The 22,692-nt window shown below is 62.5% G+C and overlaps 4 protein-coding genes and 1 long non-coding RNA gene across 10 annotated transcripts; 3 read left to right on the top strand and 2 right to left on the bottom strand.

The window, feature by feature from the left end:
- Positions 1-395: 395 nt before the first annotated feature.
- On the top strand, positions 396-2,965 carry LOC123604302 (GABA type A receptor-associated protein). Its single transcript, XM_045490204.1, has 4 exons — positions 396-1,133; positions 1,683-1,761; positions 1,901-2,019; positions 2,484-2,965. Exons 1-4 carry the CDS (start codon positions 1,044-1,046, stop codon positions 2,547-2,549), a joined length of 354 nt encoding a protein of 117 aa, XP_045346160.1. The 5' UTR covers positions 396-1,043; the 3' UTR covers positions 2,550-2,965.
- Positions 2,966-3,875: 910 nt separating this feature from the next.
- PHF23 (PHD finger protein 23) lies at positions 3,876-8,365 on the top strand. 3 transcript variants are annotated; one of them, XM_045490188.1, is made up of 5 exons: positions 3,876-4,140; positions 5,738-5,769; positions 5,957-6,049; positions 6,614-7,451; positions 7,555-8,365. In XM_045490188.1, exons 1-5 carry the CDS (start codon positions 4,107-4,109, stop codon positions 7,767-7,769), a joined length of 1,212 nt encoding a protein of 403 aa, XP_045346144.1. In that variant the 5' UTR covers positions 3,876-4,106; the 3' UTR covers positions 7,770-8,365. The 3 variants fall into 3 exon arrangements, with proteins under 3 accessions (XP_045346144.1, XP_045346143.1, XP_045346145.1); XM_045490187.1 differs by lacking the exon at positions 3,876-4,140 and adding an exon at positions 5,080-5,129; XM_045490189.1 differs by lacking the exon at positions 3,876-4,140 and adding an exon at positions 5,117-5,175.
- A 430-nt stretch (positions 8,366-8,795) lies between these two features.
- On the top strand, positions 8,796-16,555 carry DVL2 (dishevelled segment polarity protein 2). 2 transcript variants are annotated; one of them, XM_045490184.1, is made up of 15 exons: positions 8,796-9,282; positions 11,673-11,742; positions 12,014-12,159; positions 12,254-12,351; positions 12,468-12,603; positions 12,727-12,817; positions 12,963-13,032; positions 13,122-13,261; positions 13,342-13,418; positions 13,903-13,970; positions 14,141-14,269; positions 14,358-14,489; positions 14,625-14,804; positions 15,204-15,419; positions 15,559-16,555. In XM_045490184.1, exons 1-15 carry the CDS (start codon positions 9,089-9,091, stop codon positions 16,005-16,007), a joined length of 2,196 nt encoding a protein of 731 aa, XP_045346140.1. In that variant the 5' UTR covers positions 8,796-9,088; the 3' UTR covers positions 16,008-16,555. The 2 variants fall into 2 exon arrangements, with proteins under 2 accessions (XP_045346140.1, XP_045346138.1); XM_045490182.1 differs by having other exon boundaries at positions 8,803-9,282; positions 12,254-12,363.
- On the bottom strand, positions 10,870-11,487 carry LOC123604303. The gene is made up of 2 exons (XR_006715288.1): positions 11,352-11,487; positions 10,870-11,074 (listed from the first exon to the last, which is right to left on the bottom strand). It is a non-coding gene; the product is annotated as an uncharacterized LOC123604303 (long non-coding RNA).
- On the bottom strand, positions 16,489-22,200 carry ACADVL (acyl-CoA dehydrogenase very long chain). Of its 3 annotated transcripts, XM_045490186.1 has the most exons (20): positions 22,018-22,200; positions 21,858-21,933; positions 21,540-21,605; positions 21,382-21,454; positions 21,228-21,292; positions 20,766-20,900; positions 20,211-20,355; positions 19,807-19,936; positions 19,578-19,703; positions 19,009-19,207; positions 18,698-18,802; positions 18,168-18,254; positions 18,020-18,082; positions 17,817-17,918; positions 17,637-17,734; positions 17,489-17,561; positions 17,331-17,403; positions 17,164-17,236; positions 16,998-17,073; positions 16,489-16,923 (listed from the first exon to the last, which is right to left on the bottom strand). In XM_045490186.1, the coding sequence occupies exons 1-20, from the start codon at positions 22,077-22,079 to the stop codon at positions 16,783-16,785; spliced, it is 1,968 nt and encodes a 655-aa protein (XP_045346142.1). In that variant the 5' UTR covers positions 22,080-22,200; the 3' UTR covers positions 16,489-16,782. The 3 variants fall into 3 exon arrangements, 2 of the variants coding, with proteins under 2 accessions (XP_045346142.1, XP_045346141.1); XM_045490185.1 differs by having other exon boundaries at positions 16,626-16,923; positions 17,489-17,734; positions 22,018-22,184; XR_006715287.1 differs by lacking the exon at positions 17,164-17,236 and having other exon boundaries at positions 16,850-16,923; positions 17,489-17,734; positions 22,018-22,185.
- Between the last annotated feature and the right edge of the window lie 492 nt (positions 22,201-22,692).

Below are 22,692 nucleotides of genomic sequence, written 5' to 3'. Positions count from 1 at the left end.
TCGACATCAGGTGCTCTGGCGGAAAGGGTCTTGGAGACGGGGTGGGCGGCCGTGTGTCCTGAAGGAACCTGGCCTGCGGGCTAGGACGACGCGGCAGTGTGGCGGCAGGAGATACTGGACCAGAAGCCAGACAGGCGGGACCTCGCCGGGGGCCGACGCGGACACGCCCGACGGCGGGGGGCCTAGCGCCAGGCCCGGCCCCGCTCCGGCCGCCCCGGCCCCGCCCCCCAGCGCCCCTCCCCCCACCTCCCCGCGGCCGGCTCTACTTCCCGCGGCCGCCACGTGACGCTCCGCCCTTCTCTGCGATCACATGATTTTCTCTCGCGACCGCCGAGTGTGTTCCTCCGCGATGACGTAGTCCCTACCTTTCGGACCTCCTCTCAGGTCCCTATTGGTCCACTCTTCCCTGGAACCTAAGCGTCCGGTGCGTTTCCCCGAACGTGTGTTTCGTTTCTGTCCCCCTTCGTTTCCGGAGACCAGCTCCCCGACTTGGGTACTACTTTGTTTTGGTGTCAGCTGCCGCCGTCGGCGTACCAACGCGTTTCGTGAATAGCTATCCTTGTAATTATCTCTGCCTTCCCCCTCCCCCCCCCCTTTACGTTATTCCCGAAAAGAACTTTCGGAGAACCGAGTCTCAAATTACAGTTACGGACTCGCAGCCCTTTTCATCCCCAGCCTCGTGGGGGAAGGTCAGAATGTGGGTTTTCGGTTATTTTCGACCATAGCACAAGCCAACCACCTTTGCTACGTCGTCTGCGTAGCCCACAAGTTGATGCCAAAGCGATTACGCAGACGGCGTGAGGGGGGGCGGTCAGGGGGTGGTGCTGCGCTGGCGGCGTTATGGCCGCTGCGCTGGTGGCGTAGCGTAGCAGGCGGGGCGGCCCCGGACCGTCGTGGGTGGGGTTGGTGAATAGGGAAGTGGCGCAAGTCCCGGGATCGCTCCGCTGAATCCGCCCGCGCGTCGCCGCCGTCGCCGCCGCCCCCCGTCCCGGCCCCCCCCGGGTTCCCTCAGCCCAGCCCGGTCCAGCCCGGTTCCCGGGAGGATGAAGTTCGTGTATAAAGAGGAGCATCCGTTCGAGAAGCGCCGCTCTGAGGGCGAGAAGATCCGAAAGAAATACCCGGACCGGGTTCCGGTGAGGACAGTAGTCAGGGCCGAGGGCGCGGGGCGCTGGCTCTGACGCCACAGCCTGGGTTTGGGTCCGGCCAGGCGGCGCGGGCACTGGGCTGCCGGCTGTGGCGGGCGCGACACTGCTGTCCCCGGGCTCGGAGGTTGAAAGCGGGGTGGCGGGAGAGCTGGGGGTGGGGGGACACAGATGGGAGAGGGAGACCTGGGGATTGGTGTGCGAGGCTGCAGGGAGTTTGACAGCCTGAGCTGCTCATGGTCTTTACTCCGAGCTAGCCAGGTTTTTGAGCCTGAAGCTCTAGGCGGCCCACTCGAGTCGTCCGTGCCCTATTAGGATAGTTGTTTATTATGACGCCCTACTGAGGGATCCTGAATGTTTGGGTGAGTTCAGCACAGTGGGGTCAGGATCTCTGCTCAAGGCTGCGCCGCGTGTTCAGAGACAAAGAAAACGGAGTCGGACAGATTTGGGTGCTAGGAGTTGTGTTACTCGAGTTCTTGACAGGGGTAACTCTGGGACCAGACACCTAATATTTCCTAATTTTCATCTACCCTTCATCAGGTGATTGTAGAAAAGGCTCCCAAAGCTCGGATAGGAGACCTGGACAAAAAGAAATATCTGGTGCCTTCTGATCTCACAGGTGGGGACCTGACCCAGTCCCCGGGTTAGCTTCCTGTGGGTGGCCGGGCATCTTTGTGGGAAAAGGTTCCACATTGTAACTGCTCTCTCTCGGGGGCACTTGTGATCTCTGGCTTCATCCTGCCTTGTCTCTTTGGCAGTTGGTCAGTTCTACTTCTTGATTCGGAAGCGAATTCATCTCCGAGCTGAGGATGCCTTGTTTTTCTTTGTCAACAATGTCATTCCCCCCACCAGTGCCACAATGGGTCAGCTCTACCAGGTATGTCCATGGGGAAGCCGGGAGGCTTCGGAGAGGCGTGGGAAGAGCTTGAGGGGAAGAAAGTGCTAAGTCAGCAGTTCCTGGACCAGCTGCCTTGCTCCGCTCTCTGGCCTCAAAATTTCAGCATAGTCCTGGGTTGGAGGTTTGGACGAGGCCGTGGGAATGGCCAGAAGGGAGAGAAAGGTGAGGTGGACCGCAGTCCCGATCCTTCACCTGCCCCAGCGTCCTCCCCGTTCCAAGGCAGAGAACAGTCAGAGGGAGAGCTTTTTGCCCAGGATTGCTGCTAGGGGTGATGCTGCTTGGCTGCTACGGTCTGAAGTGAGGGAGTGAGTCAGGACGCTAGTTTATTTTGGGGGGGGGTCTGCCTCAAGAACGGGACTTTGGAGAAGGAGGGGGGGCAGTGGGTGGTTCAAGTGACTATAGCCCGGGTGCCTGAGTACCGGTGTTCTCTGCTTCTGCCCCAGGAACATCACGAAGAAGACTTCTTTCTATACATCGCCTACAGTGATGAAAGTGTGTACGGTCTGTGAAGCTGCTGCCCCTGAGGTGGGGGGTCCCAGCCTACAAAGAGAGAGGTGGCCCCCCTTCCTTGACCTAGTCCTCCTTCAGGCTCGACCACCACCTCCCTCCTTCAGGACCTGCACTTCCTAACGTTCGAGGCTCTCCTCCTGCCCCTCTTAGCAGGAGGGCTCATGGGGGAGGTGGCTTCTAGGACCTCTCCTTTGTCCCCTTTCTCTTTCCACCTTCCCCGCTGTGCTTTAGACTTCTCGATTGTCAATCTCTGTCACATCTAGTGATTGTTTTGGTTCCTGTTCCCTTTCTAACTGTCCAAGGGGCTCAGAACCCCGACATTCCCTTCCTTTCACTACCTTCTTTTTGGGGGGTAGAGGGGAGGGACTGAAATTGTGGGGGGAAGGTAGGAGGCACATCAATAAAGAGGAAACCATCAAGCCGAACTGGATCTTGCTTTGTGTTGCTTCCCTCCTTCTTTTTCTTTTTAGTGGTCCCGAGGTGGGGATAGTTATCCGGAGGTGGGCAAAGTGGCGGTTGGAGGGACAGTAATATATTTTGGTTTACTCTGTTCATGTTGGTTTTTTTCCTGGGGGGGGGGGGGGGGCGGGGGGGAGGGAGGGGCAGTGTTTTTGCTGTGATGAAAGGAATACGGAGTATCGTTTTATGAAACTTCTGTTTTATATACCTGTCTTTTGGGTCTCGATATAAAGAATCGTTTTTATTTTTTACACCGTGGGTTCCGGTGGACAAAGTTGGAAAGTACCTGCTTTAAATAAATACCTCCCAAGTTTGTTACGGCCTTTGGGTTAGGGAAGAGCTGGTCGCGTGTGGGAGCTGGTGAAAGGACTCCGTCCTCGCTTGGCATCTCGCTTGGCCAGACTAATGCCGGTGTGTGGAATTCAAGGGAGGCAGAAGACGGGGAGGAGGGAGCCATTATCATCAGGAGGACTTCATCCCCCAGCAACCCTTTCTCCCTCTGGCCGGAAGTGGGGCGGTCCCACGGGGGAGAAAGAAGCCGCAGAAAGAGGCAGTATGGTGGCCGAGAGTTCTAATCCCTTCTTTTCCTTCTTTCTTAGTCCCGCCCAGCCTACATTTCCCAGGATCCTGCGCGCGCTCTTCCGCCCTACCCTCTGCTCCCAATCTCCCCGCCACTCCCCGGGGGAGGGGAGCGGACTAATGCGCCTGCGCCCATCCTTGGCTTGCTGGGAACTGAAGTTCCAGAGGCCTATGGGGTCCCCTTTCCGCTGCCCCCAGACGGACTACAGGCCCCTTGATGCATTGCGCGTCGGCGCCCGCGGAGGGAGGAGGGAGAGAGGAGGAGGGAGGGAGGAGGGAGGAGAGAGGAGGAGGAGGGAGCAGGCGGCCGGCGGCGCGGGGGGAGGGGGCCCGGTCCGGGAGTGCGGGAGGCAGGGGTAGAGGGAGGTGGCGGCAGCGGCTAGCGGACTCGAGTCATTACCAGGCCGAGGCAGACACCTCTGTGGAGCGAGGCAGTAGGAGCACCGAGCACCGGAGGCGGCACCGGGATCCCCGGCTCAGGGGAGGGGGGCGCCGGACCGGGAGGAGGGGAGGGGGCGATGCTGGAAGCCATGGCGGAGCCCAGTCCCGAAGGTGAGCTCTCGACCGGCACGGAGCGCTGAGCCGGTGGGGGGGCGGGCGAGGAATCAATTGGCAAACTTGGAGGTCGAGCCCGGAGCCCGGCGGGGGAGCGCGGGGAGGGGGTCGGGGGCCTGCCCCTGGAGGTAGGAGAGCGGCGAGTTGGGAGACCTTGGTGAAAGAGGAGTGGGAGCTCGGGCTGGGGGTAGCTGGAGATCAGACACCGTGAATGTGTGTGTGTAGGGGTGGGGGGTGGGGAGCGGGAGCTTGAACCCCGGAGCTCCGGGGGTTAGGGGCCGAGAGGGCCTCCAGCACGTTGGGGCCCTGAGGCCGGGAGGCTGGGGGAATCTGGGGGCCGGAGAGTTGTTGAGGAGGGAGGATGTGGAAGGGGACTGAGTGAGGAGCCCGGTAGTTGGCCGAGGTGGGGGAGTTTGTGGCGGTGGTGCCGGAGCTCCGGGTAGTTGCCGCCGGAGAGAGCCCGGGGATCGTTGGAGGGGTGGGCAGATAGTTGTGGGGAGAAGAGGGGGTCTGGGTATTGTCTGCGGTAGAGGGACCTGTACAGGGCGGGTAGTTGTGGGGAGAGAGCGCCGGGAAGCGAGGAGAGCCGGGTAGTTGTAGGGGCGGTGGGGCGGGGTGTGTGTGTGGGGGGGGGTTGAGACCGGCGAGTTGCGGGGGGGGGTGCTGTTGGTCGGCGAGGGCTAGAGCCCGGGAGTTGCGGAGGGCGAGGGGGGCAGCGGCGGCAGCAGCGGGGGTCGCTGTAGAGGGAGAGTAGCTGGCGGGGGAGGGGGGGGGGCTAGAGTTTAGGGGTCCGCAGCCTAGTCACTTGGCGGTGAGTACGGGGGCGGAGGGGGGGCGGCGGCCGGAGGGCTCGGAACTGGGCCCGGGGGCCCGGCGGGGAGCCCGAGGAGCTCGAGACGGGGAGGGGCCAAAGCCCCGGATGGGGGCGGAGGGACGGCGAAATTGTGGGGAGCGCGGTATGGGGGGGCAGGTGGGGCCGCGTCCGGGTTAGTGCTCGCTCGTCTGTCCCGGCCGCGAAGTGGCGTTGGATGTGTGAGCCTGTGTGTGTGTGTTAGGGTGGGGGTGAGGGGCGCGCCGGGCCTCGTGCTCGAGTAGAAGGGGCCCGGAGGGCGGGGAGCGGTTCGGCGTGGTCATCCTGGACCCTGGGGGCGGGCGGGTTGCGTGTGCGGTCGCGGAGGGCCCCGGGCGGCAGATCGCGACCGGGTAGGAACTCGGGGCTCTGGGCGCGTGTGAAGGACAGGGGCAGGCGGCCGCCCGGGCTCGGTCCGGGGAGCGGTATGGCGGGGTGGGGCGCCGAGTGATCGAGTAGACTGGAGTCTAGAGAAACCGTGAGTTGGGGGGGCGGGGCGCCAGGCCTCCGGTGGGGGGAAGGGGAGCGCTATAGCGAGGCCTGAGAGGGCGCCGCGCCCTGGCTCCGCCCCTCGCAGGGCGGAAGGGGGAGCAGGGGCGGGTCCAGCACAGCTGGGGACCTGCCGGCCTGGCCGGGGGAGACCGGAGAGAAGAGGGGGTCTGCCTGGACCCTCCGAGATTTAGAGGTGGGGTTTCATGCGGACTCTTCGCTAGTGCCTTGACTCAGCTTTTATTGCTTCCACAGATCCACCTCCGACCCTTAAGCCAGAAACTCAGGTGAGGTTTCTCTTCCTTTTGCTGCCGGGGGCCCTCCCCCTCCTCTCTTTCTCTTCTCTCTCTCTCCCCCCCCCCCCCCCCTTCTCCCTCTCCCCCTTCCTCCCGTCTCTTCTAGATCCCTTGCTCCGGGGTTTCTGTCTTTGGGAATGCTCCTCTTAAATTCCTTGTGATACATGTTTCCTTTCAGCCACCAGAGAAACGTCGGAGAACAATTGAGGACTTCAACAAATTCTGCAGTTTCGTGTTGGCCTATGCCGGTTACATTCCCTCTAGCAAAGAGGTAGGGACTGGAGAGCCAGTAGCCTGAGGGTGGGTGTCCTAGGACTGGAGAGGGCAGTCTGTGTCACTGTGTAAGGGAAACCTCTACCCGATGATGGGACACAGAAGACCAGGGAAATGGGAAACGTGGGAAAACCAGTACCTGGGGGCAGCTGGGTGACTCAGAGACTCGGCGGGGCCGAGCAGCAGTGAATGGTCGGTCTTGGGGTATTAATGGGAGGGCGCTGCTGGAGAAGTATCAGGAAGCTGAAAATGGCAACAAACGGGGCTATACGGAAACAGGTAAAGAAATCGCGCTCTGGTCTGCGGGTGACAATGCTGCAAGGCTGTGGGGACTGGGGAGAATGTCCAGAATGTGAGGGCAGAGGTGACGTGCAGGTGTTCAAGGGGAGATGCTGAGGGGAAGGGACGAAGTTTCTGAGTACAGTGATTTTGTTTTTTGATTTAGTGGTTTGGGCCAGGGTATCTCGGGGTAGATCTTGTCCCTGGTTTTTAGGCTGGGTTTGTACAGGGGCTGAGGTGCCCCTGGGCCCCTGCTGACCCTGGTCTCTTCCCCCCATTTAAGGAAAGCGACTGGCCAGCCTCAGGCTCCAGCTCTCCTTTGCGAGGTGAGAGTGCGGCAGACAGTGATGGCTGGGACTCGGCCCCCTCAGATCTCCGAACCATCCAGACCTTTGTTAAGAAAGCAAAGTCATCCAAGAGAAGGGCGGCTCAAGCAGGCCCCACTCAACCAGGACCCCCAAGGTCCACTTTTTCTCGTCTGCAGGCCCCTGACAGCGCGACCCTGCTTGAGAAGATGAAGCTCAAGGACTCGCTCTTTGATCTAGATGGGCCCAAAATGGCGTCTCCACTGTCCCCCACTTCCCTGACACATGCCTCCCGGCCCCCTGCTGCTCTCACCCCGGTACCCCTTTCCCAGGGGGACCTCTCCCAACCTCCTCGAAAGAAGGACCGAAAGAACCGAAAGTTGGGGCCGGGAGGGGGGGCTGGCTTTGGGGTGCTCCGGAGGCCTCGGCCGGCTCCCGGGGATGGGGAAAAGAGGTCTCGAATTAAGAAGAGCAAGAAACGGAAGTTGAAAAAGGCAGAGCGGGGGGATAGACTCCCACCTCCTGGGCCTCCCCGGGCACCCCCCAGTGACACAGACTCTGAAGAGGAGGAGGAAGAAGAGGAAGAGGAGGAGGAGGAAGAGATGGCAGCAATGGTGGGGGGTGAAGCCCCCGCCCCCGTGCTGCCGACACCCCCAGAGGCTCCTAGGCCTCCTGCCACGGTGCACCCCGAAGGAGCCCCTCCCACTGACAGCGAAAGCAAGGACGTGGGGAGCACGGAAACCAGCCAAGACGGAGACGCCAGCTCCAGCGAAGGCGAGATGCGCGTCATGGACGAGGACATCATGGTGGAATCAGGTGCGAGGTTTGGGGCTGGCCCGGGTTAGCTAGGAGGACGGGCTCGGGGCTGCTGGGGACCCAAGAGCTCGGGCAGAGCACCAAACCAACCTTCTCTCCCCAGGTGATGACTCATGGGACCTGATCACGTGTTACTGCCGAAAGCCCTTTGCAGGGCGGCCCATGATCGAGTGCAGCCTGTGTGGGACATGGATCCACCTGTCCTGTGCGAAGATTAAGAAGACCAATGTCCCCGACTTCTTTTACTGCCAGAAATGCAAGGAACTGCGGCCAGAGGCCCGGCGGTTAGGGGGGCCTCCCAAATCGGGAGAGCCGTGACCTCGCCATCTCTCGGCTGGGACTTCCAAATGACGACAGGACTTGGGAACTGAGCCTCGGGGTCCTCAGTATGTCCCCTGGAGCTTGGATATTGTCCCACTTCAAAGGCAGGAACACCCGAGGGAGGCTGGTTTGGAAATGAGTGTCTCGGCTCCAACCTTACCTTTCCTTCCCACCTTGTGGACTTGAACGTGGACCCATTACGGTTGGGGGTGGGAGGCCGTCTGGGTCCCTCGACGCTTCATTTCTGCCCCTGAGACCTGCCACCCCTCACCTTGTGGGCCAGCGTTGGAATTGGGGTGGAACGGGACAGTTGTCTGTAAAACTCGAGTGTAAATACAGCACCCCCCTCCCCTTCCTCGTCTTTTCTCTCACTCCCCATTTATTCTACACCGGTTGTAGTTTTAATTTCGGCCTTCCCCTTTCGGGCAGGGCAGCTCGGAGGTGGAGGGCCAACCAGAGCCTGGCCGAGGGGAGGAAGGAAAACAGAAAGGTGACGGGACTCACTCACCTCTTTTGTTTTTAATACCGTCGGCCAGCTGTTTGTACAGACAGCCTGCGTGTTGTAAATAAAGCGGAGTGGGCTCTTTTGTGTTTATAGCCCTCACTGACTGTCCTGCTTGGGCGGGAGGCTTGGGAAAAGCTGACCGAAGACTGGCTGGGAGTGGGGCCGAAACCCACCTCCACGACCTGGCGGCGCGCCTTCCCCCCTCCCCCCAGTCCGGGACCCCCACACCCCCCCATCCGCTCCCCCGACACGCACGCTCCAGGGGATCAGACTTGCCCGGAGCACCCCGCCTGAGCGGAGCAGAGCAGGGTGGGTGCTGGTGGGGGGGGCGGGGTGGGGGGGCAGAGGCCGGGTGGACGCGGGTGGGGACACATTCGGGGGCGGGGCCGTTGAGGGTTGGGAGACCGTTGCTGAAAGCAACGATCACGTGTCAGGGGCCCTGGGAGGAGCCGGGAGGTCACGTGACCGGGAGGGGTCACGTGGCGGAGGGCGGGCCGACGCGGACCACGTGACATGGGGAGAGGTGGGCGGGGTGCTGAAGGGCGCCCGCGACGTCGGCGGCGGTGGCGCGCGGCGGCGGCGGAGGAGGAGGCGGCGGCGGCGTCTACGGCCTCGGGTCGAGCCCTACGGCCCGTCCCCCCTTCCCTCGGCCGCCACCCCGCTGCCCCCCGCCCTCCGCCCCGCTGCCCCTCTCCGGCGCCGGGCCGGTCCTGGTCGTCTCGCGCGTCGGGTGGCGGGTGTGCGCAGGCGCGGCGGGGGCGCTTCGCCCCTTTGGGTGGGCGGCGGAGCCCGGGAGCGCGCGGGCGAGACCATGGCGGGCAGCGGCGCGGGGGGCGGTGGTGTCGGGGAGACGAAGGTGATTTACCACCTGGATGAAGAAGAGACCCCGTACCTGGTGAAGATTCCCGTCCCCGCGGAGCGCATCACCCTGGGCGATTTCAAAAGCGTCCTGCAGCGGCCCGCGGGCGCTAAGTACTTTTTCAAGTCAATGGATCAGGATTTCGGGTGAGCGCGAGGCCTAGATTGCAGCCGATGGGGGGCCGTGCTGGCGTGGATTGGGCAATATCGAGGGGCACAGTTCTGCTCTGGGCCATAATGGGTTTTCTGGGTTCTAGTGGAGCAGATTGTGTTATGCTGGGGTTAGATTGCCTATCCCAGGACGGGCAAGGTTATGCTTGGACAGATTGGGGCCCTCGGCGCTGTAGGATGACAGACTGGGCTGTGCTAAACCAGATTAGGGGAGATTAGGCTATCCTGGAATAGAGTGGGACACAGTGCTTTATTTGGGGAGGTGCTGAATTCACCCATCCTGTATTCCGAGCAGTCCTGTAGAACACAGGCTATGAGGGATGTCGTGGAATCTTCGGGTATAGATTGATTTGTGTTGGGGCAATTTGGGACATCCTGAACTGTATTAGAGCAGACAGGATTGTTTGGGGACGTTCTGGTATGTACTAATGCAAAGAATGCTGTATTGGGATGTTCTAGGCTGCCATGGGGTAGATGAGGCTGTCTGGGAAAAACTTGGGCCACCCTGGTCTCTACTGGGTTGTATTGGTTGATGTTAGTTTTTGCTGGGGTTTGGTTTTTATTGAGCCTCAGTACAGGGGCAGAGAAGCAGGGCTTTGGGGGGGTCTATGCCAGCACGGACAACTATATAGGGACAATCCGCTCTATATTGGTACAGACAGCTGCATGTGAGAACATTCTCGGCTGTTTCTAAAATATATTGGGCTATTCTGGAGTAATTTGGGTCATTCTGGACTCGACTAGGATTTTTAATACACAGTGAGCCCTTTTGGGTTTATAGCTCTTGAGACGGAGCCCTCCACCTTCAGCTCTTGAAGGCAGGCTGGATTAGACTGGGGCAGTCTGGCTTCTATGGATAGCCGAACAGACTGGCTTCTACCGAGAAAGACTGTTTGTTGGATGTTGGGAAGGCGGTATTATCTTGGGAGTTACCTGGGGTTGACTGATTGATTGGTTGACTTTGAGAGAGAGAGACGGAAAGAGCAAGAGGGGGAGGGGGAAAGAGATGGGGAGCAGAGGATCTGAAGCAGGCTCTGCACTGACAGCAGCGAGCCCGATGTGGAGCCCGAACTCAGGAACCGTGAGATCATGACCTGAGCCGAAGTTGGATGCTCAACCAACCGAGCCACCCAGGCGCCCCCTGGGACTTGGCTGGGATTTAAATCAAGGTTCTACTGTTCGTTAGCAGTATGTTGACGTAGTTAGTATAGAAAATCTCACATAGGAGTGTGGCGCACGGTAGCTTTTCAGTAAGTTGGTACCGTCGTCAATAATGTCGGGTCTGACCTGTCCACAAGTGAGGTTATGGTGTGACATAAGACGGAGTGATTTACCAGACTGGGTTACGCAGAGACTGAATTATGTTACAAAACATCCTGTGTTGTATCAAGATTGATTGACAGTGATTGGGCTGAGTTGTCCCATTGGTAACAAATGGGACTAAGATGTCACATATCCGGGCTTCTAGAACCACGTTAAGCCAGAGGGTTAATGAGACAGGCCGTTCGAATTTGGAGGTGAGAATGTGTGCGTGTGAGAGAGAGAACCCGTTGAGGGCAGAGATTCTCGTAGTTCGTGTATTTATTCAGCCATCGTTTGTTGGCGCTTAACAAGTGTCCGGTCTGTCGCTGTGTGGCCAGGACAAGGTGCCGAACAGAACAGGCGGCCGTGATTTCACGTGGTGGGTGAGAAGAAGGAGCGAGTCGTGTCCATCCTGACGCTGGGCTTTGGGGTCTGTCAGGCAAGACAGGTTGCTTGGTGCAGAGACCTGTGGGAAGCACAGGGGGGCGGGTCACGGCTGGGGTTCGTCTGTCCCTGGGAGGGCCCCGCCTAGTGAGGAGGTACCATTTTTGGTCTAGCGGGTGTTTTCGCGTGGGGAAAAGTAGCCCATTTGGAGAGCTCTCTGGGAGGGAGGGAGAGAGAGAAAAGCAAGGAAAACGTGAGACTAGAGGCCTCGGGGCCAAAGGTTTTGGGGACAGGGTGTGAGGAGTGGGGTGGGGGTTGGGGGAGGTGCCGGCAAGGCTCCTAAGGTGAGACAGACCTACCCGTAGGGTCACCCAAGGGGACAGGACGGTCTCTGAGATCCGAGTGAGGAGTTGGAAGCGGACCCCGGGAAATCTTTGGAGCAGCATTGAGCCCGGAGGATGAGTTGGGGAGAGAAGGAAGGAAAGGGAGCGAATGGGGAGACCCCGTAGGTGTGCAAGCGAAGGGTTTCAGCGTCAGGGAAGAGGACTGGGTCAGGGCTGGAGAAAGTCGGCGCCCCCGAGCTCCATGGATGCGGGTCAGGAGGTTTGAATTGGCGGTGTGTTGGGGTGGGGGGGGGTGGTGAGGCCAGTCTCACCGGCCTTTGTGCCCTCTCTCGGCAGGGTGGTGAAGGAGGAGATTTCGGATGACAGCGCCCGCCTCCCCTGCTTCAACGGAAGGGTGGTGTCCTGGGTGAGCGGCCGTCCCTCTCACGCCGCCGGGCGCTCTGAGCCTCAGTGTCCCCGGCCCACTCGTTGGAGGCCCTGGCTCTTTGCTTCCTCGGCGGCTTGGAGAGCCAGCCGCGGCCCATCAGCCTCCTCTGGGGCCCGTACTGCCAGCCCCTGCTGTCTCTGTGCTCATCCCAAGCCCCGTCCTCGCTCAGACCCACCACCCCCTGCCCCTCTCCCCGTCCTGGGACGCCTCACTTCCGGGTCGAGCCAGTTTCTGTCTTTGTACTTTTCAGCTGGTGTCATCGGATAACCCCCAACCCGAGGTGGCTCCCCCAGCCCACGAGCCTCGGACCGAGCTGGCGCCACCGCCGCCACCGTTACCCCCTTTGCCGCCGGAGAGGACCAGTGGCATTGGCGACTCCAGACCTCCATCCTTCCAGTGAGATTGGGGATCCTTGAGTCCAGGGGAGGGAGTCGAGGACGTGGAGCCCCAGCCCACTGATGCGGGCTGCGAACCGTCTCTGCCCGTCCAGCCCTAACGTGTCCAGCAGCCGGGAAAACCTGGAGCCCGAGACGGAAACGGAGTCGGTGGTGTCTCTGCGGCGGGAACGGCCTCGCAGGAGAGACAGCAGTGAGCACGGCGGTGAGGGGGGGCGGGCCCGAGGCCGGGTCCTCCGGGAGCCCGGGGAGGGTGGTGGTGGGAGTGAGGAGGGGGGACAGCTTCCTGAGGTTCCTGTTCATGCTCAGCGGGGGGCCACAGGCCTGGCGGCCCCTCGAGGCTGGAGCGCCACCTGGCCGGGTACGAGAGCTCCTCGACGCTCATGACCAGCGAGCTGGAGAGCACCAGCCTGGGCGACTCTGACGACGACGACACCATGAGCAGGTAGGGCACCGCTCATCCTCCTGTCCTCCTCCTCCTCCTCCTCCTGTCCCTCCTCTGCTCATCCTCCCTTCCTCCCCTTTCCCCCACCCCCCCTGCCCCGTGACTGCCTCCGCCTCCCGACAGGTTCAGCAGCTCCACGGAGCAGAGCAGCGCCTCCCGCCTCCTGAAGCGCCACCGGCGGCGGAGGAAGCAGCGGCCGCCCCGCCTGGAGAGGGTGAGGGGGCTCTCACGGGACAGCTGGCCCTCGGAGAAGTCGGGGGCCTTGGTTCAGGGGGTACGAGGGCACAGGAAGCGAGCACCCCGGGGCCCGTCCCTGGGTCGTCGGAGGCAGTGCGGCTCCTTCCCCGTTTCCCCGACAGGCCTCGTCCTTCAGCAGCGTCACCGACTCCACCATGTCCCTCAACATCATCACGGTCACGCTCAACATGGGTACGGGGGAGCCCGGGCGGGGGCCGGGTCTGCGGGGGCCCGGGGGGCGCGCGGCGGGCTGTCCCCGGTCACCCGCGCCCCCTCCGCAGAGAAGTACAACTTCCTGGGCATCTCCATCGTGGGCCAGAGCAACGAGCGGGGCGACGGCGGCATCTACATCGGCTCCATCATGAAGGGGGGCGCCGTGGCGGCCGACGGGCGCATCGAGCCGGGCGACATGTTGCTGCAGGTGCGCTGGTCCTGGGCCCCGGGGCGGGGGGTAGGGTTGGGGGCCCCCGGCGGCCTCTGACCCGCTGGCCCGGCTTCCAGGTGAACGACGTGAACTTCGAGAACATGAGCAATGACGACGCGGTGCGGGTGCTGCGGGACATCGTGCACAAGCCGGGGTGAGCCGCTGGCCCGGCCTGGGTCTGCTCTCCTAGTGGTGGCGGCGTCTCGGTTAGCGGGGGCGTGACATCACGCGTGTCCTGAGAGCGCGAGGTGGGACCATGTGACGTGACAAGTAACCGTGGCGTGGGGGTGCCTGTGTCTGCCCGGCTCAGATCGTGACCTAGAAGGTGGCCGGCGCCTCCGACGCCCCGTCCTCGGTCTCCCCGGAGGGCATTGTTCTCCTGCCTTGCTGTCACTGCTCCATTCGGTCCCCCCACCTCGTGTGCGTGCGCACGCGTGTATGCGGGTTCGTGAACCGCATCGGTTAGCTCTCTGGTTCCCGGACTTACACTCAGCGGCATTTCTAGACTGGTCTGCGTTGGTGGGTCCCTCTGTCTCTGGTGTCTTCTGCGTCCTGTCCCTCAGCCCGTCAGTTCCAGGCCCGCACGCTCCCGAGCCCTTGCCAGCCACCCCCGCCTGACCGCTTCTCCCCTCCCACAGCCCCATCGTGCTGACGGTGGCCAAGTGCTGGGATCCCTCTCCCCAGGCCTACTTCACCCTTCCTCGGAGTGAGTGGCGCCGGGGAGGGTCTGTGGCTGCCTGGGCAAGAGAGCAGGGGTCGGGGTTGTGCCTCCACGTGGCGGGAGGCGGTGGGGGAGGGTTGGGAGGGAGGCAGGATGGGAGTATGAGTCGGGGAGGGCCGGGGAAGCATCCGTCTCGGGGGCCTCCTCTGTCCCAGATGAGCCCATCCAGCCCATTGACCCCGCTGCCTGGGTGTCCCACTCCGCTGCGCTGACGGGCACCTTCCCAGCCTATCCGGGCTCCTCGTCCATGAGCACCATGACATCGGGGTCCTCTCTGCCTGACGGTGAGCCCCCAGCCCCGCCTCTCTCCCCTCCCCGGGAGGCCTCTCCGTGGTGCTGGGGCCCTACCCTGCCGCCTCCTTTCTCTGACAGGTTGTGAGGGGCGGGGTCTCTCCATCCACACAGACATGGCGTCTGTGACTAAGGCCATGGCAGCTCCCGAATCTGGCCTGGAAGTTCGGGACCGCATGTGGCTCAAGATCACCATCCCTAACGCCTTCCTGGGTAGCTCCGGTCTCTGGGCAGGTGGTGCTGGGGAGGGGGCGGGGCAGGAGGCCCAGGCTGGGAAGGGCCCAGGCAGGGGTGAGGCAGCAGTTGGGGAGGAAAACCTGAGCGCTTTTCTGCTCCGTGCGCCCCCAGGCTCGGACGTAGTTGACTGGCTTTACCATCACGTGGAAGGCTTTCCTGAGCGCCGGGAGGCCCGCAAATACGCCAGCGGGTTGCTCAAGGCTGGCCTCATTCGACACACGGTGAACAAAATCACCTTCTCTGAGCAGTGCTATTACGTGTTCGGGGACCTCAGTGGCGGCTGTGAGAGCTGTAAGTGCCCCCCCCCCCACCCCCATCCCCGCCCCTTCCTGTCTCCGGCCCACAGCCCGCCAGGGTGCCCGTGGTCACTTGAGCAGTGTGTGTCCTGCGTCAGGCCCCGCCCCAGCCAACGTCCACTTGCGTCCTGCCTCTCAAGCCGTGCGCCACGTGCAGGGCTGTGTGCTGGGGGGAGCAGAGTCTCCTGAGTCTCAGGAGAGCGTGGGACTCGGGGCCCTGGGTGAACTCTGCCCTGACCGCGGCAGAGGGGTGGGTGTTTCCTGTCAGAGGCCCTCGTCTCCGCCCCCCGTCGTGGATGGTTCTGGGGAAGCAGTGCCCGGTTTCCCTCCGTTCACCACCTTTGCGTCCTGGCCACTGGAGGCAGTGACTGCAGGTCTCCCTCTCGCTCTCCAGACCTGGTCAACCTGTCCCTGAACGATGACGGTTCCAGCGGGGCTTCGGACCAGGACACCTTGGCCCCTCTGCCTGGGGCGACCCCGTGGCCCCTGCTGCCCACCTTCTCCTACCAGTACCCGGCCCCGCACCCATACAGCCCCCAGCCTCCACCCTACCATGAGCTCTCATCCTACACCTACGGCGGGGGCAGTGCCAGCAGCCAGCACAGCGAGGGTAAGTCGCGGCTAGATGCCAGCGGCGGGGCCGGGGGGGATGCAGGCAGGAGAGGCTGGTGCAGGGGCGGGGGGTGGGGGGGGGTGACCCGGGGCCGCTGGGCTAGGGCTCAGTTGGCCTCCTCTCCTCCACCCCACAGGGAGCCGGAGCAGTGGGTCAACACGGAGCGACGGGGGGGCGGGGCGTACGGGGAGGCCTGAGGAGCGGGCCCCCGAGTCCAAGTCCGGCAGCGGCAGTGAGTCCGAGCCCTCCACCCGGGGGGGCAGCCTTCGGCGGGGCGGGGACCCTGGTGGGGCTGGTGATGGGGGCCCGCCCCCTTCCAGAGGCTCTTCGGGGGGTGCGCCCAATCTCCGAGCCCACCCCGGGCTGCATCCCTACGGACCACCCCCTGGCATGGCCCTCCCCTACAATCCCATGATGGTGGTCATGGTGCCCCCGCCCCCACCCCCCGTGCCTCCAGCAGTGCAGCCCCCGGGGGCACCTCCGGTCAGAGACCTGGGCTCTGTGCCCCCGGAGCTGACCGCCAGCCGTCAGAGCTTCCACATGGCCATGGGCAACCCCAGTGAGTTCTTTGTGGATGTTATGTAGAGCACGTGGCGGGCCTGTCCAGTCAGCGCTTGGTGCTTCTGTCCCGTGCCGGGGGGTCTCGTCCGTCACGTGCCTGGCACTCCTCTGGCCCAGCTCAGCCCAGCCTGTGGGCTGCTGGGAGGCGGCCGCCCCTGGGACTCTCACCAGCAGTGCCTGGTTCCTCCCCTTTCCCTCCGGGGGTGCGCAAGGGACCTTGGGTTATTTTTAGCTTTACTGTTTTTGTACGCCTTTTGGGGGGGGGGGTTGAAGTAGACTTTCGTATGTTTTTTCGACTATTTTTTTAGTAGATGTTTCTCTTTTTATATGAAGAACCTTTATCTCCTGGGCCCTTCCCAGCCCCGAAATGTGACCTCCTCCTCTGTCCGTCCAACTCTGTCCTGTGCAGGGTAGCGGTGGTCAGCGGTACCCTGGGAGGAGGAAGGGCTGGGCACCCTAGACAGCAAAGGAAGGTGGGGTGTTCGGTCTCGGGAGCCCGTGTAGCTGCTTTTGTTACTCTATTTATTTAGTCACCTGTATAAGACACCAAATAAAGCAATAGAGGCCAACTGCGCACGCCTCTGGTTCCTTTCTTTGGGAGGGAGGCAGGCAGTGAGGGAGAGAACTGAGGCAGCAGGGAGGCACGGCTGGTGAGAACCTTTACTTGTGAGGCAGGCAGTGGGCCTCCGAGAGCAGCCGCCGCCCGGGGGCCAGGCCCTCCTTAAGGCAGAACGAGGGGGCTGGGCTTTGGCTTGGGAGAAGGCACAGGGGGGGCAGGCGGGCAGGTGGCGGGGAGTCCTCAGAAGCCGAGGGGGTTGCTGGTGACCACACCGCCTCGCTCCACCAAGGCCGTGGAGATGCTTTTGAAGTTCCGGAAGAGCTCCTGTTGCTGCGGGTCAGACTGCAGAGCGGTCATGGTCTCCCGGACCCGCGCGGCCGCCTGGGGAGAGGGCAGGAGAGGTCCAGGCCTGCGCCTCCGGCCCCCCGCGCGCCCTCGGGAACCCCGAGCCTCACCTCGATACACCAGCTGTCGCAGAGCATCTTCTCGTGCTGGGCTGTAGGGTGGCCCTCGCTCAGGGATCTCGAGGCCCTGGTGCACGGCAAGAAGAGACCACACAGCTGGGCTGGGAGCCCCGACCCGGGACCCCTGCGGCTCAGGCCTCCCACACCACCCCCTCACCTGGACAGCACTACCACCATGGTGTAGAGGTCAATGGCACTGTCTGCCAGACGCTGCAGCACAAACTGTTCATCTGTCGGGTACGTGGGACGGCGGGGGGGAGGTGTCAGCCGGAGGGAGAGGGAGTGGGGGGAGTGGGGGGGGGGGACGGGGTAGATCTCACTCACTGACAATCCCCTTCTTGTGTTTTATCAGCTTGGCCTCCACCACGGCGGCGAACTGCTCCAAGGCCTGCACCACCTGTCCCGAGAGGAGAGGGGCTGGGGGAGGGAGCCCAGCCGCACGGGCCCTCCGCCGCCTCCGTCAGGCCCGCCCAACGACTCACCAGCTCCCCGCTGCGGCTCAGCTCCTGGTGGATGACGCCGCTGAGACTCAGGCCACTGCCCAGCCCTGCCCGCCTGAGAGGACGGCGAGAGTGACGGGTTAGTGGCCGCCCCGTGCCCCTACCAGCCCCACCCCGGCTCTGAGCTGACCTCCTCAGCTGCTTGCCCGCCTCGCCTAAGAGAAGGCCGGCGTTCCCAAAAGGATTCTTCAGAGCATTGCCGAGTCCGGAGAGTTCCTTTCCTTTGTCCTGTGTGGGGAGAGGGCCTAGTGCTCAGGACGTGCTCTTCTCCCTACTCCCACCCCTCCACCCCCACCCCGTTCCCTCTTACCATACAGCCCTGCAGAGCCACAAACAGTCGGAGAATGTCGTTCGTCCCTTCGAAGATCCGGAAGATGCGAAGATCTCGGAGAACGCGCTCCACCCCAGGCTCCTGCCACAGGAAGCCAGAACGTACACCCCTGCCGAGGTGCACCCACCTGCCCCGCCCCCCGTCCCAGCCGTGGCCTCCCGGGGCACGGAGCCAGCCTGTACCTTCATGAAGCCCATGCCGCCCATGATCTGGATGCACTCGTCGGTCACCTTCCAGGCTGCCTCCTGGGAACAGAGAGCCCTGTAAAGACTGGTCTTGGAGCCAGGCTCCCACGCTGGGCACTCCCGCCCTGTGGGCCTGGGACCTCACCGAGCCAAAGATCTTACTGATGGCAGCTTCTATCTGGAAGTCCGTGGATCCCTGGTCCATGTTGGCACTCACCATGTAAGCCATGGACTGAGGTTGCGGGGTGGGGACACGGAAAGGAAAAGCGGTGCGTCAGACTCGACCCGACCACCTGCGTCTGCCCTGGCTCCTCGTGGCCCTGGCCTTCACCTTCTAGCTCCACCCATCAGGCACGGTGAAACGCTGGGTCCCCCGAGTCAGTTCACTGGGGGCTTCTGGGCACCTGACTTCTTTGAAGGGGGTGAAGAGGTAGGGGCGGGGGCGCAGGTGGAATAAACTTTAGCTACTTCTGGAAGCATCTCCGAACGGCACGGCTCTCCCCCTCGTGCAGCGACTGAGCTGACTACGCCTCCCCGCATCCCCTAGGGCATTGGTGTGAAGCTGGAGACCCACTGCCCCAGGTGCTGCTGGGGGTCGTGGTCCGACCGACCGACACCAACGACAGGGAAGAAGGCCCCGGGGCTCTGGGGAGCACGGCGCGGGAAGACTCTCACCTCAGTCACGTAGTGCAGTATAGCCATCCGGGCCAGCTTCTCCTGGATCAGCCCAAAGTTGTGAATTTTGTCCCCAAACTGGGTACGATTCGTAGCGTGATCCACCTGGAAGAAGGCACACAGGTCCCACTGTGGTTACCCCAGTGTCCCCGCCCCCCCCGGCAGAGGGGCTGGGCTGCACACGGGCCTGAGCGATCAGGCCTGGGAGCTGCCAGCATGGGAGGGGTTTCTGGGGGGACGGAATCCCCTCAAGGGGACAGGGCCACATGGGAAGGGGGACCGTGTGACTTCTGTCCAGGCATGGTACTCACCGCCTTAGCGATGATGCCCTTCATGGTGCCTGCAAGGGCCGCTGCCATGCCGAACCTTCCGTTGTTGAGAATGTGCATGGCGACCTTGAAGCCACCCCCTACCTCGCCCAGCACGTTTTCTGCTGGCACCCGTACTCCGTCAAAGTACACCTCTGCCGTGTTCGAGGCCTTGATGCCCATCTTCTTCTCCGGGGGCCCGCTGTGACAGGGTGGGGTGGAGAAGCAGAGGTGTGCTCAACAGGTCGCGGGGGCGGGGGGTGGGGGGCATTTGTTACGAGCCAAGGAGAAATTACATCGGCCAGGAAAGGGCGTGGGAGGGTGCGGGCAACTGTCCCTGCCTGCCCACAGGGGAAGGACGCCTGGCTATGTAGCCCACCGGATGCTGGGCTCGCTGGTTGCGGGAGCCAGACCTTTATGTTGGTTCTGTGCAGATTGGTCCCAAAGAGAACATGCCGTCTGGCTCTTTGGGTTTTGCACACGTCCCCGGCCGGGGTGACCTGTGATGCCATCTGCTCTGTGCTGCCCCCAAACCTGGCCTGACCTTTTCCTTCCTCCCCAAACCCACTCACTGGGTAACACCTCCAAAGCTCCTTTCCACCACAAAAGCTGTGATCTTCTCTTTCACGGCCCCCGTGGCTGCATCTGTAACTGGTGTCTTGGCAAAGACCGTGAAGATATCTGCCAGGCCCCCGTTACTGTGGACAAAGGAGGGCCAGTCAGGGTGCGGAGGACAGGACAGAACAGTGGGGGCCGGGAGTTGGGTGGAGGTGGACAGGAGAAAAGAAACGGGAAGATTGCCTGATCCAAATCTTGCTTCCGTTGAGGGTGTAATATTTTCCACAGGGGCTGGGCACAGCCGAACTTCGGATGGAGGCTGCATCCGACCCACTGGAGGGCTCGGTTAGACAGAAAGCAGCTATGGTCTCCCCTGGAGGTAGACGGTGCCTTTAAACGGGGTCCTGATGGGCATCAGAGGCCCCTCACTGCACCTTTCCCTCCCCCAACACACACACACACACACACACACAGAGGCAACTCCTTCTTAACATCTCTGGCATCCCGTTCACCTTCTTCACATTTCCCGACCAGCACACCAATACCTTCCCAGAATCTTGCCCAACCGACCCACCCAGCTGTGCGGTGACCTTAGTACCACTGGCCCAGGATGCCCCCAGTCCCTGGGTCTCTCGGGGCTGCCTCACCAGATGCCAGTTTGGGGAGGTACTTTTCTTTCTGAGCCTTTGTGCCAAAGAGCAGGATGCCTTTGAATCCGATGCTCTGATGGGCCCCCAGGGTGATGCCCACGCCAAGGTCATGAGTGCCCACGATCTCCACTAAGCGGGCGTACTGCAGGGAAAAGCAGGCATCCGGGGCTATTACTGGCTGCATGGGGCCGTAGCAGGGAAGTGTGGGCCACAGGCAGGGCCTGACCTCTCTAGCCCACACTGTGACTAGAGAGCCAAAATGTCACCATGATAGAGAGGGACACCGGTGTCTCCCCAGCTCTTGGGAGAGAGGCTTCCTAACCTATGGTCAGTCTCTGCCATTAGGACTTGTGAGCCTGGGGGAAGTCCACAGCCCTAAGGGACTGTGTCCAGTTTGGTGATTTGTTTGGGACAGGTATGTGCATCCTAGGAGGGTCAACACGGGCAGGTATTTGGTGGACCTGAGCCTTGGGTCAGGTGAGCAAGGAACTTAATCACGGCAAAGCTGGGGTGGACTGGGGTGCTGGGAGTGACCGAGGGGACCCCCCTCACCTGGGTGTTACAGAGGCCCACGCCGCCCAGTTCGCTGGGCACTTGCAGACCAAAGGCCCCCAGCTCCTTGAGACCCTGTATAGTGGTCTCCTCCACCTTCTCCATCATGTCGTTCTTGGCAGGATCGTTGACCTCCTGGGGAGGGCGGGCACAGGATGCATCCAAGCTCCTTTTTTTTCTTTTCCAATTTTTTCTTAAGTTTGTTTATGTTGAGAGAGAGCAAGTGGGGGGAGGGACAGAGACAGGGAAAGAATCCCAAGCAGGGTCTACCCCGTCAGCTCAGAGCCTGAGGCAGGGCCAGGACCCACGAACCGAGACATCACGACCAGAGCTGAGACCGAGAGCTGGAGGCCCAATTGACTGAGTCACCAGACGCCACCAAGCTCCTTTTAAACTGCTCAGCACCTCTCCCATCCCATCAGGAACCAAGCTATCAATTCCCCCGCCCCAGTCACTCCTCACCTCAAAGAAACGGGACACAGGCCCCACCAGCTCTTTGAGAAACTGTGTCTGCTCCTCGTTGAGCACTGTGGGGGCAGGGAAGGACAGGCTGGTCAGGCCGCCCAGGCGGTCAAGGGAAGCTGCCTTGCCCCACCCAGCTGTGACTACCCCTTACCAGAGGGGTAAGGGAACACCTGGTCGGTGGTGAGCTGGCCCCGGAACATCCCGGCTGCAAAGGACTTCGATTCCTGCGCAGGGAGAAGGGGGTTTCAGGGAGCTGTCCGCGGTGGGTGAGCCCCTGGCTTAGCTCCTCCCGGCCTGGGGGCCACCTACCGCCTTGGCCTGCTTCTCCAGGGTCGAAGCCTCAGGGGAAAGGGGATCTGACTTCTCCAGAACCGCCTGGGGAGACGTTTAGTTAGCGAGGCCGGGAAGGGGCTTCCGAGATGCCAAGGAGAGTCCAGGGGGACAGCTGGGTGGCGGCGTCGGGCGGGTGCGGCGACCTTTCCCCCAATTCCATCACCAGGGCACCCTGGCCTGACCTTTCCCCTACTTTCGGCGGCAGGTGACCAGGGTGGAGAGGGAGACCCCTGCCGGCGGCGGGGAAGGGGACGCCGGGGCGGACCCTCACTCCCACACGCCGCCGTCACTCACCTGAGTCGCCCCACTGGCATAGGGTCGCCGGGCCAGGCCGAGCGGGGGCTGCCCCAGGAGCGCACGGGGCCACGAGCTGTGGGGGAGCGGGGGTTTCAGTCCCGGCCCGGTCCCCAGGTCCGAGGCCACCCCCGCTCCGTCCCTTCTGTCGAACACACACCTTCCGACCCCCAACCTCCGCAGCTGCTGCCCCACGATCGGGGCCGTCCGTACCGCCTGCATCTTCGAACCGCTCGAGCAGCCGCCGCCTCGAGCGCGGAACCAGCGCCACGGTCCCGTCTGCCCGAGTCTGGGCGCCCCCACCTAGTCTTGACTCTTGCTCCACAATGCACCGCGAGGTGGGCGGGCGGGGCTTCCGGCCTCGGGGCATGCCGGGAGCTGTAGTTCCGGCGCGCCCTCGGCCTCTGTATTCTGGTTGACCTAGGGCGGTCTCCGAACGTCCCCGCCTCCCCCAAACGCTTGGTCCCGCCTGTCCCACCTAGAGTGTGGGAGGGGTGATGGGACCGGCTGGGACGGAAGAGGGAGAGGCTTAGGCGACCGCAGCCAGAGGGATGGAGGGTAGACGGAAAGGAGGACTTCCCAGGTGGAGTTGGAAGGGAGAGGTGGGAAGGAAGAAGCTTACGATAGATGCCAGAGGCAGAGGCACGGAAAGACGACCCATTGGGGTCCCTTGTGAAATCCGTCTCCACCCACACGAAAGGCAGGGACATGGTGGGGCGGGGGGCTCCAGCTGCAGGGCGCGTGTCCCAAGCACACTTCTCCTGAGACCTGGGAGGTGTCACTAACTTTGGAAACACCTGAATTTTCAGCGTAGGACCGTCCCCTCCCCTCTGCC

This window comes from Leopardus geoffroyi, chromosome E1 (genome assembly GCF_018350155.1).
Source record: "Leopardus geoffroyi isolate Oge1 chromosome E1, O.geoffroyi_Oge1_pat1.0, whole genome shotgun sequence".
In the NCBI taxonomy this organism is placed as follows: Eukaryota; Metazoa; Chordata; class Mammalia; order Carnivora; family Felidae; genus Leopardus; species Leopardus geoffroyi.
The sequence above is the reverse complement of the archived record's forward strand: the minus strand, read 5'-3'. Positions and strand labels throughout refer to the sequence as shown.